The 15,056-nt window shown below is 41.4% G+C and overlaps 1 protein-coding gene across 1 annotated transcript in view; it reads left to right on the top strand.

Annotated features, from left to right (window-relative positions):
• The window catches only part of tti1 (TELO2 interacting protein 1), a 44,353-nt gene extending 35,405 nt beyond the window's left edge, over positions 1–8,948 (top strand). Inside the window, exons 5-8 of the mRNA XM_086005274.1 lie at positions 612–752; positions 953–1,157; positions 4,917–5,004; positions 5,712–8,948. Coding sequence (XP_085861400.1) covers positions 612–752; positions 953–1,157; positions 4,917–5,004; positions 5,712–5,895 — 618 coding nt within the window. The 3' untranslated portion in view covers positions 5,896–8,948. The remainder of the gene's footprint in view (positions 1–611; positions 753–952; positions 1,158–4,916; positions 5,005–5,711) is intronic.
• Positions 8,949–15,056: the final 6,108 nt, after the last annotated feature.

Here is a 15,056-nt window from a genome sequence, read left to right as displayed (position 1 = left end):
GTTACCATAAATGTAAGATTGGCCCATAATATTTTAAAAACCTACTCCATTGAGTAAGCTCCTAATTAGAGCTGCCATGTACAACTAAATCTGATGCTTCAAAATAATTGAGGGGTGGGAATGGGGAGCTGAAGGGAATGCTCCCAGCCTTCCACCCTGTCTAGCCTGCTTCTTATAAAATGAATGGAGCAAGTCAGGCCCCAGTAGAGTGCAATGTCATATTACACCTGTTATCTACATGATGGAGAGTTCCTCTGATTTAAAAAGAAATTGAAAGACTTTGCTATTAAGACCTTAATTTGAATTTGAAGTCTGCATTCTCCTCCAGTTGGATCAGAGAGACCAGGTCACATGGATGTAAATAGATATTTAAAATGTTTAAAGTCTAAACAGTCAAACTAGCAAACCCTATGGATTTATATAGTTCATAATGGAAATAATGAATCAAGTTGTCTTGGAACAGTGAAATATTTTAATAGTAAACTCGTGCTTCCTGAATACAGCACAATTACAATGAATATCGAAGGTGTCTCTCCTTATACTGCAATCCTTTCAAATGTGTGCCTCATCACTTGCTGTGTATCTGCAGCTGTACAATATTTGTTTTACAGGTGTTGGATGTGTTGGAACTGTGTGTGACTGTTCTTCAGTGTAATGTGAATGAACTCCTCCCAATGGTACACCGTGCGTGGAGTCCGCTTGTGCAGCGATTGACCAATGATGATCCCCTCGTGGTCCTCAGGGCGTTCAAGGTGAAATTATGTTTCCTATCCGGCATCTTTGGTGAATTTGTGTCTCATAATTTATGGTAAACCAGGGCAAGATCGATTTATTTTGTTTGCAAGTTACAGGGTATAATGTATTTCTGGATATCAGAAATTTGCTGGGATTGTTTTCTGATTTTTGTATGAACAAACTGCAGAGTGTTGAGTGGTTTCTCTTGATTTTTCAGGTGCTGTGTAAGTTGGCTGACACATGTGGTGAATTCCTGAGGAGCCGAGTTTCTAAAGACATTTTGCCAAAGGTGACCAGATCTTTAGTAAACCAAGCCCCAGTCAGTGGCAAGGCCGGGCCCATTTATCGCCACACTCTCTCCTACAAACTACAGCTAGCTGTGCTTCAGGGCCTTGGAAAACTCTGTGAGAAACTGGATCTTGGTAAGCACATACCTCTGATGTCAACAGTTGGACTCTTCTATTATATCGGCAGTAATAGAAAAAAAAAAGGGAATTAAGATATTTTTCAGGGACAACCTTTCCTTTTCTAATGGGGCGAGGGTTCTATGTTAATTTTGTGTCCTAATTCAGTTCTTTTCTAAATACAACTGCAGTGTTCCAGCTTCAAACTTTTCATGCATTTCAGACACTGAGTTCATAGCAACCTATAAGCTATAATAACTTAAATTCTGTATTAGAACTATTCAGCTATGGGGCAGTTGCCTTATTTTTCCATATACTACCACACAAATATATCAAAGACCCAAGGAAAATGATACTGCCACAATTATAGACTTTCATGTGATCACAATGATTTCCGGAAGAGACATTAATTTGCTGTAGCCAGGCTTTCCTTCAAGGCCAGCATATTCTAATGGCCACTTGTCTTCGCTTTTATGATGTGATTGCTAATTTAGACCAATATTGATCAATGGTTATACTGAATTATACTTTTCAAAGCTATTGGCAATGCAGTGTATAGAGAAGTTCTGTCCTCATCAGCTTTAAAACTAAAACAACCTAACCAAAGTCACACTCTCGATAACAAGCAGCTTACTTGTCACTTGGGCTGTGTGATAACAGATTGTGCAGTTGTAAATGCTGCAATGTTTGGCTGCCATTTCTCATTTTTGCTACAACTGAATTATCCTCTTTCTTGAGAATAAAGCAAAACTAACACATTAGTGCTCGGGATTGAGAGGTCAATGGCCCAGAAATTCCAGAACGGGGCTTGCAGCGCGTGCAAGCCCCGTATTTACACTTACCCCGCGCTACTGACGATCAGCTCCAGGGACGCCTGGACTTGGTGAATGAAAAAGAAGAATCCCGGGCAGCGTATGACGTCACGCCGCCCAGGAGTGCAGCCAGCGCGAAGCCAGGAGCGTGCAGTGTAAGTGAGACACGCCCCTTGAGGTCTCAGTTTCACTGGACACGCCCCCAATGTTTCTGTCAAGCTGCTAAGGATTTTTACATGCAAAGCAGCAGTTTAAATAGGTTTTTGGAAGTTTTTTGAAGATTTTGGTAACTTTTATAAACTTTTTAAAATGTTTACATTATTTTGAGTAATCTGAAGTAGTTTTAAAGAGAACTAAAGCAATTTAAAGACTTTTAAAAGCCCTAAAAGAATTTTTTTAATTCCATTTATTTATTTAGCAATGTCATCGTCATACGTGTCTTCACACTGTTCCCTTTGGGGAACTGTATGAAGTGGTGGAAGGATTTATGGCCGTGATTAACGCTCATTCCGTGACCGTAACCATCTTTGAACCAGCCATTAGGGCGGTTAGTCCTATGGCGGGAGGGTTTTACGGGCTCCCACAAGCTATACAAGGAGGGGGGGCCACCCACACCCACGGACGCAAATATCCCACTGGATGTCAACCCAGAATTTAGAGCCGGAGCTCCGACTCCACTTGCCGGGACTGTCTGGAGCGGGGTTCGAAACCCTACCCTGATCTGGCCCAGCGGCGGGGATCCTACCGCTATGACAAAGGCCCAATCCGATTAGCAACGTGAAATGGCAGCATAGGGCTCCAGTCACGGGGAGGGAAAAGGCGCAGGAAACGTATGGGTGTCACCTTTTGTGCGGAGTGGGCCTTTTGCGTAGCAGTAAGCATCCCCGCCGCTGGGCCAGAAGGAGTAGGGTTTTGAACCCCACTCCAGACAGTCCCGGCAAGTGGAGTCGGAGTTCCAACTTTAAATTCTGGGTGGACATCCAGCGGGATACTTGCGTCCGTGGGTGTTGGTGGCCCCCCCCCCCCCCCCCCCCCCTCAGATGGGTTGTGGGAGCCCGTAAAACCCTCCCGCCATAGGACTAACCACCCTAATGGCTGGTTCAAAGATGGTTACGGTCACGGAATGAGCGTTAATCACGGCCATAAATCCTTCCACCACTTCATACAGTTCCCCAAAGGGAACAGTGTGAGGATACGTACGATGATGACCTCTTGCGCAATGCACCTCCTTGGACCCTCAGTCGCAGATGCGAGGGGGCAAGTCGTGCAATTGTTAAATTTTTCATTTTATTGACATGTAAAATGTTTGCCCAGTAATTCCCTTCCAACTGCACGAGTACGGTCGGGGTACTTACGCATCTGGCCGGATGAAATGCCGGTTTTCAGCATGCACAGTGCTTTTGGGGAAAACCGGCATTTCCTGTCCTCTGAACGAAGGGGTTCAGAGGCAGAACGCGTGCGACTGCACAGGCAGCGCGTGCGCAGTATAATTCGCCGCTTTCATTACTGCTTTCAGTGAGGTCAAGTCCTTGCAACTTACACATGAAAAAAGCATGGGTACAGTTGCTCCAGAGGCTGCGGAGGAAGATATTTCTTATCGTGGAGCTTCTGAAAGTATGTATGTCTGTATATATTCCTTTGCGTGTTATGTATATATTCCTTTACTTATGTGTATGAATGTATTATTTAGTTATGACTTTCGGAGAAAGTAACTTATTTGAAAATCATAATTAAAAACATACATTCATCCACATTAGTAAAGGAATATAAAACATACATACATATACATAAAGGAATATATGTGGACATACATACATAACTCATTCTCACATTCCATTCACACAGCCACAATTGCTCCTTCTACCTACCGTTCTGAAAACCCTTTTTAAAAAAAAAAAAAATTTTTAACTTTAAAACTTACTTAAAATTTCTTAAAATAACTTCCCTCCCTTTCCCAAACAAAAATATTGCATTTCAGAAGCTCCACGATAAAATGTTTCTTCCTCCGCAGCCAATGAACCACTTTACACTTGCTTTTTTCAAGTGTAACTTCTGAGGACTTACCCTCACGGATTTCATGAATGAAATCTACGAAGTTCACTGTGCAAACGCTGCCTGTGCAGTCGCACGCGCTCGAGGTCTGGAAATGCCGGCGTTCCCTGCATGCGCTGTTCATGCTGAACGCCGGCATTTCCAACGGCCAGATGCGTGAGTACCCCGAGCGCACTCACGCCTTTGGCCGCGAATTTCTGGCCCAATGTATCCAACAAGCATCTGGACTGGTGCTGAACCTGTACCATCTAGTTGTAATATCCAGCCCAGAAGGATATTCACCGGAACACTAAAACTAGGAGCAGAAGAAACACCCCAACAGCACCCTAATGGAGGCAGAGCAATCTGACTGACAGCAGACTATAATAGATCAGTCCAAATGAGGCAGATTGATCACTGGTTTCCTTCATTTCTGAAGATATACCTTCAGATTATTACCAAAAATGGTATGGGTATTCACTTGTGATGTGTTGAGGATCGTGCATTATTTCGAGTATCAGTTCTGCATAATTTTGCAACAACAAACGTAACCTTTTTTTCTTTGAGTGTAGTTGGAAGTAACGAGGAATTAATTATGGAATTAATTTGCATGGTCTTGATCTAGTTCCTACTGAGCACAAGATGATACTAATTAGCAGTCTCAGTGTAACAGGATGGCTGATGTAGGAAATGGCAAGGTACCATTTTGAGTTTGGAACATAGGTACATTATTGGAGCAAACTAGGGATGGCTTCAATCTGCATCTAACTCTGCTACCTCTGACCTGGGGCGTGCTTAATGCTGACACTGAGTGCCTAATATAGAAAGTGTTCGATTCCTAATATTGCTCACCTTGGTGAGCACCAAATAGTGACATTAAAATGGTTTAATCATATTGGGGGAGATAATATCAGTGTTATTTTGCTTGACACAGGTGAGACTGACCTGGATATGGTGGCTGGCACCTGCCTACCATACCTGAGCAGCAGGCAGCCACTGAAACTCCAGGAAGCAGCTGGCAGGTAACTCGCTAATCACTGATTTGAATGATACCTGAAGAATTTATGCTTCTTTTAAAAAGCGACAGCTTCCTCAATGTTACCATTTTACTATATTCATTTTAATATCCTTTTTATTTACTGTATACATCTGTTTCTGGTAAAAATGCAACCAGGCGGTTCTGCCAATCCCTTTGGCTGTATTGTGCCCCAATATTAACATGGCATGGGGGCGGGGGTGCAACTGTTCCCCTAGGTCAGCGCCTATGCTCAAGGATAAGGTTGCATTGTTGAGTATCAGGAGAAATTAGCCTGTAGTTAAATTTGTTACCCACAAAGAATTTTGTAGTTACATTAGCATCCCCTCTCCTCATATTTCAAAATTAGTTATAGAAACAGGGCCCTGATAGCCCAAATAATTAAGACTGAGTAGCTGAGCCATACAGACCAGGGAGATTCTCGGCCTGTGCTGATCTCAGTAAGATGATGGAGGGATACTACAACTGTCGACCATGCCCTGGGTTAGAGAGGAGGGCACTGATAGATCTGTACTCCAGAAAGGAGTCTGCAGCAGAGGTCCAAAAGGATGGAAGAGAATTGGTAGAAAAAAATGGATGAAGGAAACAATATGTAAACCATTTTATTATAAAACTGTTTCAATTGGCACTGAAGTCACTTAAAAGGACAAACTCTTCAATGCGTATTTAATTTTTTTTTTCCCCCTTCACCAGTGTTTTTTGCCATCTAACTGAAGTTGATCCTGATGCTATCTGGCTCATTTTGAATGAAGTTTATTGTCCAGATGCCTACAATCCACCACACTCCAGCCTCCCACCAATCCAACTGACTGGAATGGGAAAGCAAAGGAATGAATTCACGGATAATGTTCTTCGGCTTCTGCAAGGGTTTCAGTGACTCAGGAATTTGTGGTACTTGCCGGTGTCTATACGATAACTAAAACTCCTCATATGCAGCGTGCCGATATCCACCATGGTGCAGGGAATGCGTTAAGCTAAGGGAAGGTGCTTCTCTGTAGGGTTGTAAAGTCCTTCCGAGTGTACTTTCCACTAGTTTTTGTGGTTTGTTTCACAGCAGCACTGTCAAAGGTCTGGGCACACATTGACCTTTTGAGCACAGGTGGTTCATGACAGGGATGCCAAGAAGATGTGGGTGAGAAAAATACCTTAAGGGAGTATCTCGCATAACAATTGCCACAATCATCTTGTTTCAGTAAATGGAAGTAGCTGTAGTGGCTGGGTCTGTAACATGCCATGACTTCACTTCTTGCTGTGTTCTAGCTCTCCTCTGTATTAAGCTGTGCAGCTGTGACTGGCTGAGAGGATGGTGGGGCAGTCACACAGCAACTGTGTGATTAACTAGTAAGTGTGGTGAGATCCCAAGCTGGACTAACCATGTCAATCTCTTTGTTTTTTTACATTCAAAATCTGCAAAAAGGCCTTTTGTTTGTCGAGCTTGACTAGATTTGAGTTGCACAACATCTGCACCCACTTTAGGGTACTTTATTATTTAACAATATTGTCTAAGGAGCTATTAAATATAACCTGATGCTCTGTTCTTTTGGTGTTGTTGCCGAACAATATTTCTACACCTGAGAAACCTCCGTAACAAATACGCGCAGGTTTTCAACTTCCTAATGAAAATCTAACTGACTTAGGTGATGGTTTGATATTTATGGGAACGTGACTAGTTCCTAGAATGTTCATCTTGGAGAATCTGAGGGGAAGTAGTTTGCTACCTGATAAATGTACCAGATCAATTGTTTGAATTATGAGTGATCAAGAGTTAACGTTACAGACTGTTAGTGTTACAAATTTTGGATCCTCCTCGTTGCAGGTACAGCAGTGCCGGTCACTCCAGTAGGAGGTCTTGCCTTGTGTTCAGGATTGTGCACATACTGCCTGATATCTAATTACACAACAGCATAACCCAGGAATGTAACAGCAGCTCCCCCTTGTGATTGGAACTAGCTATCTTTTCTTTAGCATGTACAGTGCTCCAGTTTTTTTGAAAGCTTAGTGAGACAAGGCCAGATACGAATCATTAAGCCGCTTTATTGTACAGGCAGCAAGATAGAGTAACAGTCAAAGCAAATTCCACTTACTTTCCTCAATCCCACTTCTTTCCTAGAGAAATAGGGGGGAGGGGGTGGAGTGTAAACCACATGTGGGCCCTGTCCCTTTTGTGGGCTAACTTGCTTGTTTTTGGTATTACTTTTCTTTCTATACACCTTCTAACAGCAAAATCTGACATCCTACAACTTGGCTTCCAACTCCAGGCCCCCAGGCCTACATATCGCAGTCTCTTGTTTAAAACCTGACTGCACCACCCCCCCCAAACAAAGCTTTTTTTGTTAATTCTGATCCTGCGAATTGCAGTGAAGACATGAACAGAATTGTCCTCACCACAATGGGTGTGAATATTTGTTGGTCATTGGAGACGAGAGAACAAATTACTTAAAGTCCCATTCATCATGGTGGGCCTAGAATGAGATAGTTGACCCTCACTGTATTTGTTTAAAATAGACTATGAGCTGTGACAGGCCACCAACTGGCTCGTCTGACTTTAATGCACATCTTTAGTGCCCAAAGCATGTGGCCTTTTTTAAAAATTTGTGTGAATTTACAGCACAGAAACAGGGCATTCGGCCCAACTAGTCTATGCCGGTGTTTATGCTCCACACAATCCTCCTCCCATCAGCATATCCTTCTATTCCTTTCTCCCTCGTGTTTATCTAGCTTCCCCTTAAATGCACCTGTGCTATTCGCCTCAACTACTCCTTGTGGTTGCGAGTTCCACATTCTAATCACTCTCTAGGTAAAGAAGTTTCTCCTGATTTCTTCATTGGATTTATTAGTTGCTATCTTATATTTATGGCTCCTAGTTTTGGATTTTCCCACAAGTGGACACATCTGCTCTACTTCTACCCTATCAAACCCCTTCATAATTTTAAAGACCTCGATTTAGTCACACCTCAGCCTCTTTTCTAGAGAAAAGAGCCCCAGTCTATTCAGCTTTTCCTGATGGTTTTAACCTCTCAGTTCTGGTATCATCCTTGTAAATCTTGCTGCTTAACAAAAATACTTTAATTAGCATTACTGGGTAGGAAACCAAAGCCTCACTCTCTGAACACCCAGGAGAGCTTACACAGAAGCTTTGTGCTCAACAATCAAACCAGGCGCTGCTTATAACATTGTATTCTCTAGTTTGGTGCTGAACTCCCCTTTCAGCGCCCAGATTTACTTTGTTTTAAAAACGTAATGCCTAAACTCAATCCCATAGCCCTTCTGTGAAGTAAAAAATAATAATCCAAAGTCCCAAATGTGGCTGTTAGATCACTTACTCAGACTCTCAGGGTACCTGTGAAAGTCTTTTCTCAAGGTTGAAACTGTTCCTACCCAAGATACGGCTGGAATGTGCATCCACTTAAGAATGCTAGCATGTCTTTCAATAAGTTGAGCTTTGTACTGGATTTGGACAAAAGCTGATTGATGTAAAAAGACTACTGAGCACTTGGTTTGAGTATAAAACAAGGCTTTAATCAACTGTTTCAAAACCATGAGATTCTAGTTACATCACTAATTCCTGGTTACAGAAACATCCTGAGCAAGCTGGGCCCACACCCGAGTATTTATACTCCTTGGACGTCGCCACCAGCTGGCCGCCCAGTGTTACTTCATGAGTCATGATAAGATTCATGACACTGGTCCCTTTCAGATTTGACCCTGCTAGAAATTATTCTAATGCCTGCTCGTGAACATATAATTGACTACTATTTAGATAATTTTAAAACGCATCAATTAAATTCTGACTAAACTGTGTACTCAACATTAGCATTTTCTTACTTTTTTTTTTCCAAATGTGAAGTATGTGGTTAGTGGCGTAACAAAAATACATCATTGAGAGGCATGTACAGAATCACTTAAATTATACAAATATTTCATTTTCAAGTCTGGATGTCTAATTTATTGATCATATATTTAAACAACACTTGCTGTATGCTCAGTAACATCTCCATTCTAGGAATTCTACCTGATGATTTATGCATGCAGTTCTTGTAATCATAAAAAAACACTTAAAAAAAGAACAGTGTCCAGGCAGGGCCAACACCTGAAGAGCTGCCTTAAAAAAAACCTTGGCTACCATGTTATTGCTGCATATTCAAGCGCCTTGACTGATGCAACATAAACTGGCATTTTGGTTTTAGTTTTTATTGAAATAATCTTGAATATTGAAGATAATCGTGTCAAATGTTATCGTGTTCTTGCTCCCTAAAAACTCAGTGAAATGTGTCTTACAAGACCCAGTAATGTGGTAACACAGTTTCTTAAAGGTATTGTTTTGATTTCTGGCTCTCTACAAAATGTGACATACTCTTGTGATTTGATTTAAATGGCCAAGCTGGGTAAAATCCTAAGTTTGAATTGACAGTTACATTAACTGTCACTTCTCTTCTACCAAGTATTTTTGAAGAAAGAGATTTACAGAAAGTGATCTGATAGATGGCATTGTATTTTTTTTAAACTGATTGGAATTGTGCTTTTTATTGAAGGTTTCTTCCTGGAGTACTGAAAGAAAAATATTTTTAATAGCATTGGCTAGTTTGGTCCTGATGGCTCACTTGTGTTCTACAGTTCCTTATTCACTCTTTGGAGCCACAACACTTCCCAGGTCTATCAATCATTCTTGTCAAGCTGACCTTTATTTTAGAGTTGGTACTTAATGGACTTGTACAGCATAAATGTTCAGTGCACTATTGTGTGTGCTTACACAGGAGGGCAAGAATTGGCAACATCTAATTTAGAACTGGGCAGGGGTGATCCTAACGGCTCAAGTGGGTAACTGCTGGGCTCTTGAGCAGAAGGCAGTGTGTTCTAGTCAAAAGGCTTGTCTAAGCTGGCCAAATTTGATTTCTCAGCATGGCTGTTGGATGCAGGACAGCTAGAAACACAACTTGTGAGGAAGAAAAACTGACCTTGCTTGCCATCTTATTTTCTTCCCTCCTTTCCCCTTTGAATCCTAATTTTACCATCTGAAAATTCAAACACCTTAGCAGTTGTGGAGAATTCTATGCATCGATAATCCCATTATCCCTCCTGGTGAGGAATTTATGGCAGGGGGAAAAACAGGGAGGCACAGGTTTTTTTTGGGGGGGAGGGGGAATGTACAACGGTAATGAAAGTGTTCATTCCACGTGCCTGTGGCAGTCGATTTAGTTCCACAGCATTGACTGAGCGTGGGGATTAAGGTGAGTGAATTAGTTCCAAAATACAGAACATTGCACTTGATCCAAGCAGAGAAATGCATGCAGATGACCAACCGCAGCGAATGTGTCACCACCCATGGTTTGAAAAGAATACAGCCCAGCCCTACCACATCCGTGATGCAATGAGATGAATTTTGTGCCCTGTTTATGATAATTCCAAAGCGCAGGACCAAATTTGCTTTGCGCCCCTATAATAAACTGGAGCATATTTTAGCAGACCCGAGACTATTGGGATGGAATTGAAAGCACCTCTGATCCATCTATGCCATGAGGTGGCAAAAGCCTGGGCACAAGAGATAAATAAAGTACATCTTGATGGAAGGAAGTGCAAGTAAACCATTGGGCAAATCTGTTTTAGTCGTCTTGTTAGACAACAATGTTTCTCTTCACTTCCTGCTAGGTTTTTACAGTCACTTCCTATTCCCACAATTTTTAAATCCCAAGGAGGAAATTCTAATTTGATAGTGTATAAGGGGCAATATTGTATCCCCTGCTTGTTCTACACCTCGCCCAGTTTTCCTTTTTACTGGATATTAAATCGGGCCGTGGTTTAACGGCGGCAGGGTGTAAAAAGTTCAAACTAGCCCCCACTAGTTTCAAATTTGAAACGGCAAATGCACAACAGGATGATTAGCACAAAGATTGCAAGGGTTCCTGGTTTACAGGCTAACCTGATCACCTACCGTCCCTTACCTGAATTGAAAATGTATTTTTAAAATTAGAGCCCTCAGTTCAGAAACAGAATTCAGTCTCATTATTGACTGTGCCCACGGCTATCTTTGTTTTAATGCTTGCCCTCCACCCACCCACCCCCACCCAAAATCAGGCAGTACAGAATGCTGCTGATACTGGGGGGTTTCAGTAATCATGCAAGTTTGCTCTTTTTAAACTACTCAAAAATAAAAGCATCTATTAAGCACTGAATATAGAGTAAATTGCCTAAAAAAAAACACAAGTGCAAACCTGGGGAAGAAAAATAACACCAGAGACCCTAAACCCCGGTTGTTAACTTGTTTCAGATGAAACTGTTGTTGACCCGCTTTGTCTGGATAAGCATCTTTTACAGGACTGTCATGGAAATAAAGCGAGATAAGGGGACAACAGCAAATGGCAAAAGATTTAAACCTACCGAATACTTTCAAAAACAGCTTTGACCCCAGCTTGCCATCTCCCCCACACCCCCAGAAACCAAGGTTGAAACTTTTTGAAGCAGCCTGTCACACTGAAGTTGCCAAATGCCCTGAGATATCTATCCCCTTGTGCTGCAACATCACCATATTCTGTCGCTGCCTGAGCAACTAACCTTTTAGACAGTGGAACAAGTGTAAAACCTTGTATATTATCCATGGAGGTTGTGACCTTCTGTGCACTTGAACCCTTTAGCTCTAAATTGAGAAGTAATGAGATGTGGTCCAGCCCTTGGCTGTAAATTAATGTTCTCTGCTGGGGTAGATTTGCTTAGATCCACATTATTCAGATTAATGGAGGAATGTTGCAGCATGAGGTGCCGACAAAGATAAATGTGCGACATTAGAAAGCCACAGTCATTCACAATAATGACTGTAATAAACTCATTACTGCACAGACCCAGGCATTATCCTCTGAGGTATATGGCAGCATCTTTGTACAATGTCAGTAAAAAGGAGGTTTGCTGGCTTTATCCACTGAGGTTATAATGATTAAAGTATGCATTACTGCCAGTTTGAAGCTGCTTTAATGTGATTAGATTCTTATTAGTTTATAAATAATATGAAATCTTAGGCACGCACGGAATGCACTTGTACATAATCATTGCCTGACTTGCCAAGTTTAATTGGACTTTAGATGAATACTTTAATATGTATAAGTTATTTTTGAAAGGGACTTTCCTGAGAGGACTTGAAGAAATTTAAATTTTTTTATCTGTTAAAGTCATTTATCTAATTGCAGATGCTTTGTGATTGCTTACTTGGATAGTTTGAACATTAGCAGCCCTTTTATAAACCACAGCTTAATTTTTTTTAAATCACATTGCATTACAATGAGCGTGTTCTCAATGTTCAAATGAGCCTACAGTCCAATGCTCCCGCTAAGTTGCGCAGTAGCCTGGAGGTCGCTCACGGGCTTTTACGTGGAAGAAACCACGCATGCACGAAAATTTGAATGGGCCATGCAGCCAGTTAAAGGGACCGCACGCAAAAAAAATTAGAGGGAACATTGCAGTCCTTGTAGTGCCACCCATTTAAATTTGATTCTTATCCAGGGTTGGCATTCAAAAAACACTAAGTGACTTCCTGGTACTCTCGTTATAAAGACAGAAATGCATCCTACCACTTCTGCTTAATTTGGTTACATAAATTTCATAACTATCTTTTCCATATTATTCATGTCTGCAACATGCTATGAATACTATCTTTCACCTAAACAAGTTGCTGCACTTTGTAGTCTGGCCACCAAATGGAGCACTTTGCAGTCTTTGAGTGCTGTGGCTTCACGGAGAGAGGGATGTGGTAGAACCAACCTGGCTCCTTAGAATGACCAATAAAAACAGAAAATGCTGTAAATTCACAGCAGGTCTGTCAGCATCTTGGAGAGAAATGTCAGGTTGCCATTTTTGAATGTGTGCCTCCTTTTCAACAGAACTAGTATGTGCTGGCAGGATAATCCCTTTATAAGGCAAACCAAAACTGAGGGATGGGAAGCACAAGTAAATCATATATCCTAGCAACTATAACAGAGGCAGAAATTTTTAAAATTTCTTTAGCAATTTTATTAACACGTTCATAGAGTGTAGAAGCCTGTGCCAGCTCTTTGAAAGAGCTATCCAGTTAGTCCCACTCCCCTCCTCTTTCCACAGTGGAAACAGTTTCTCCTTATTTACTCTTATCAAAATCCTTCATAATTTTGAACGCCACTATTTAATTTTCCCATAACCTTATCCCTTATCTGCTCTAAGGAGAACAATCCCAGCTTCTCTAGTCTTCCCAAAAACTGAAGTCCCTCATTCCAGGTATCACTCTTGGCAATCTCCTCTGCACCTTCTCCAAGGCCTTTATCGTTCCTAAAGAAATGGTGCTCAGAATTGAACACAATACTCCAGCTGATTCCTAACCAGTGATTTATAAAGGTTTAACATGACTTCCTTGCTTTTGCACTCCATGCTGCTATTTATAAAGCCCAGAATCCCATATACTATTTTAACAGCCTTAGCAATATGTCCTGCCACCTTCAAAGATTTGAGTATGTGAACCCAGGTCTCTCTATTCTTACACCCACTTTAAAATTTGTACCATTTAGTTTATAATGTCTCCCCTCATTCTTTCAGAACGCATCGTTTCACTCTTCTCTGCATTAAACTTCATCTGCCACATGTTTGCCCATTTCATCAGTCTATGTTCATGCCTTCCTGAAATCCACTACTGTCCTCGCTGTTTATTACATTAAATATTCCCTGTTAATTGCAGAAGTTCTGTGGAGAGCACCTAGAAATAACACCGGGTTTCAAAAATAATGCCAAGGAGCTCAGATAATCAGTACATTGTATTCAACTGCCTAACCTTTGCTCTTTGGAATAGTATAACACCACATGAATGATTCTCACGTAACTGCCATCTTTTCTCAAAATAAAAACATTGGGACATAATTTGCTGTAGTAGGGCAACAAAGAGCATCTGCCATTTGTTAGACTTGCCCTTGCCCATTTAATCACGATGATATTTTGCGCCACAAGTTGCTGAAAGTGTGAGCTGATAAGGTTGCAGCGAGGGAGACCAGGCATCTGGGACCTGAGTGACCAGGGAAAGTAACGACGTATCTCCTTAACCAATCAGATTGAAGGATTGTGAAATTAACAGCGCAAGGACTGAGAAGGAAGTGTAAATTTAGAGTGGGTGAATTCGATGCTGAATCGGGTACAGAAGGAGAAATAAAGAGGGGGAAAGAAAGACTGGATTAAGAGAGAGAAAAAAAGACAAGGGGATTTTAAAATCTCCAACAACAATTAAAATCTGAAGTAATGAGACTCTACACTTGTAATAGTTAATTTTCAGTGCCAGAGCAGTAATTAATACTTATCATCATGTCGTTAAAAGGGTACTTAGACTGAAATGGACAAGACATAACTTTCTGTGGCAAGTTTAGTTCGAGATGCAATTTTTGCAAAGCTATCAGCACAACTCGGACAGCAACTTTTGAATATTGACATTTAACCGCACGTCTGCTCCTCGCCTGAAGTTGCTGTACCATTTGTGCATAATTAATGGTGGGCGTTATTAGCCTCACTGCTTTTTGACAGCAAATTATGGCCCATTATTTCAGTTTATTTGCTTGACACTGGTACCTGTCATGGTTGGCCATGATCTCATTGAATGGCGGAACAGGCACTAGGGGCTAAATGGCCTACTCCTGTTCCTATGTTCCTGCCCTTGTTGCTACAGCTGCCCAGCCATCTGACCTCTAGTGGTGGGAAATGTAGGAGCAGGTGTCAAGAAAGAATAAAGTCAACCTGGAGGTTGTCAGTCAGGGAGCAACAGCACTTGCCACTAGATGTTAGGTGGCTAGTGAGGTGTCATTCCAGGTTGGGTGGTCAGAAAGACACCAGGTTAGGTAGGCAGAGAGGCTGGATGTGGCATAGTAGGGCAGAGAGCCATCCTTAAAAGAGGAGAAAAATAAAAGAAAATGAAAATAATGATCACGTGTTTTTTTTTATTTGACTAGTGTGTGACATTGTGTAGTTAACATGGAGAAATGAATGCAGTAAATGCATCAACTAATATGTGATTAAAACCAAGATTAACTGATTTAATTGCACGAT

Source organism: Somniosus microcephalus, chromosome 13, assembly GCF_052327205.1.
Source record: "Somniosus microcephalus isolate GS21.2 chromosome 13, FLI_Smic_1.0, whole genome shotgun sequence".
Classification (NCBI taxonomy): Eukaryota; Metazoa; Chordata; class Chondrichthyes; order Squaliformes; family Somniosidae; genus Somniosus; species Somniosus microcephalus.
The sequence above is the reverse complement of the archived record's forward strand: the minus strand, read 5'-3'. Positions and strand labels throughout refer to the sequence as shown.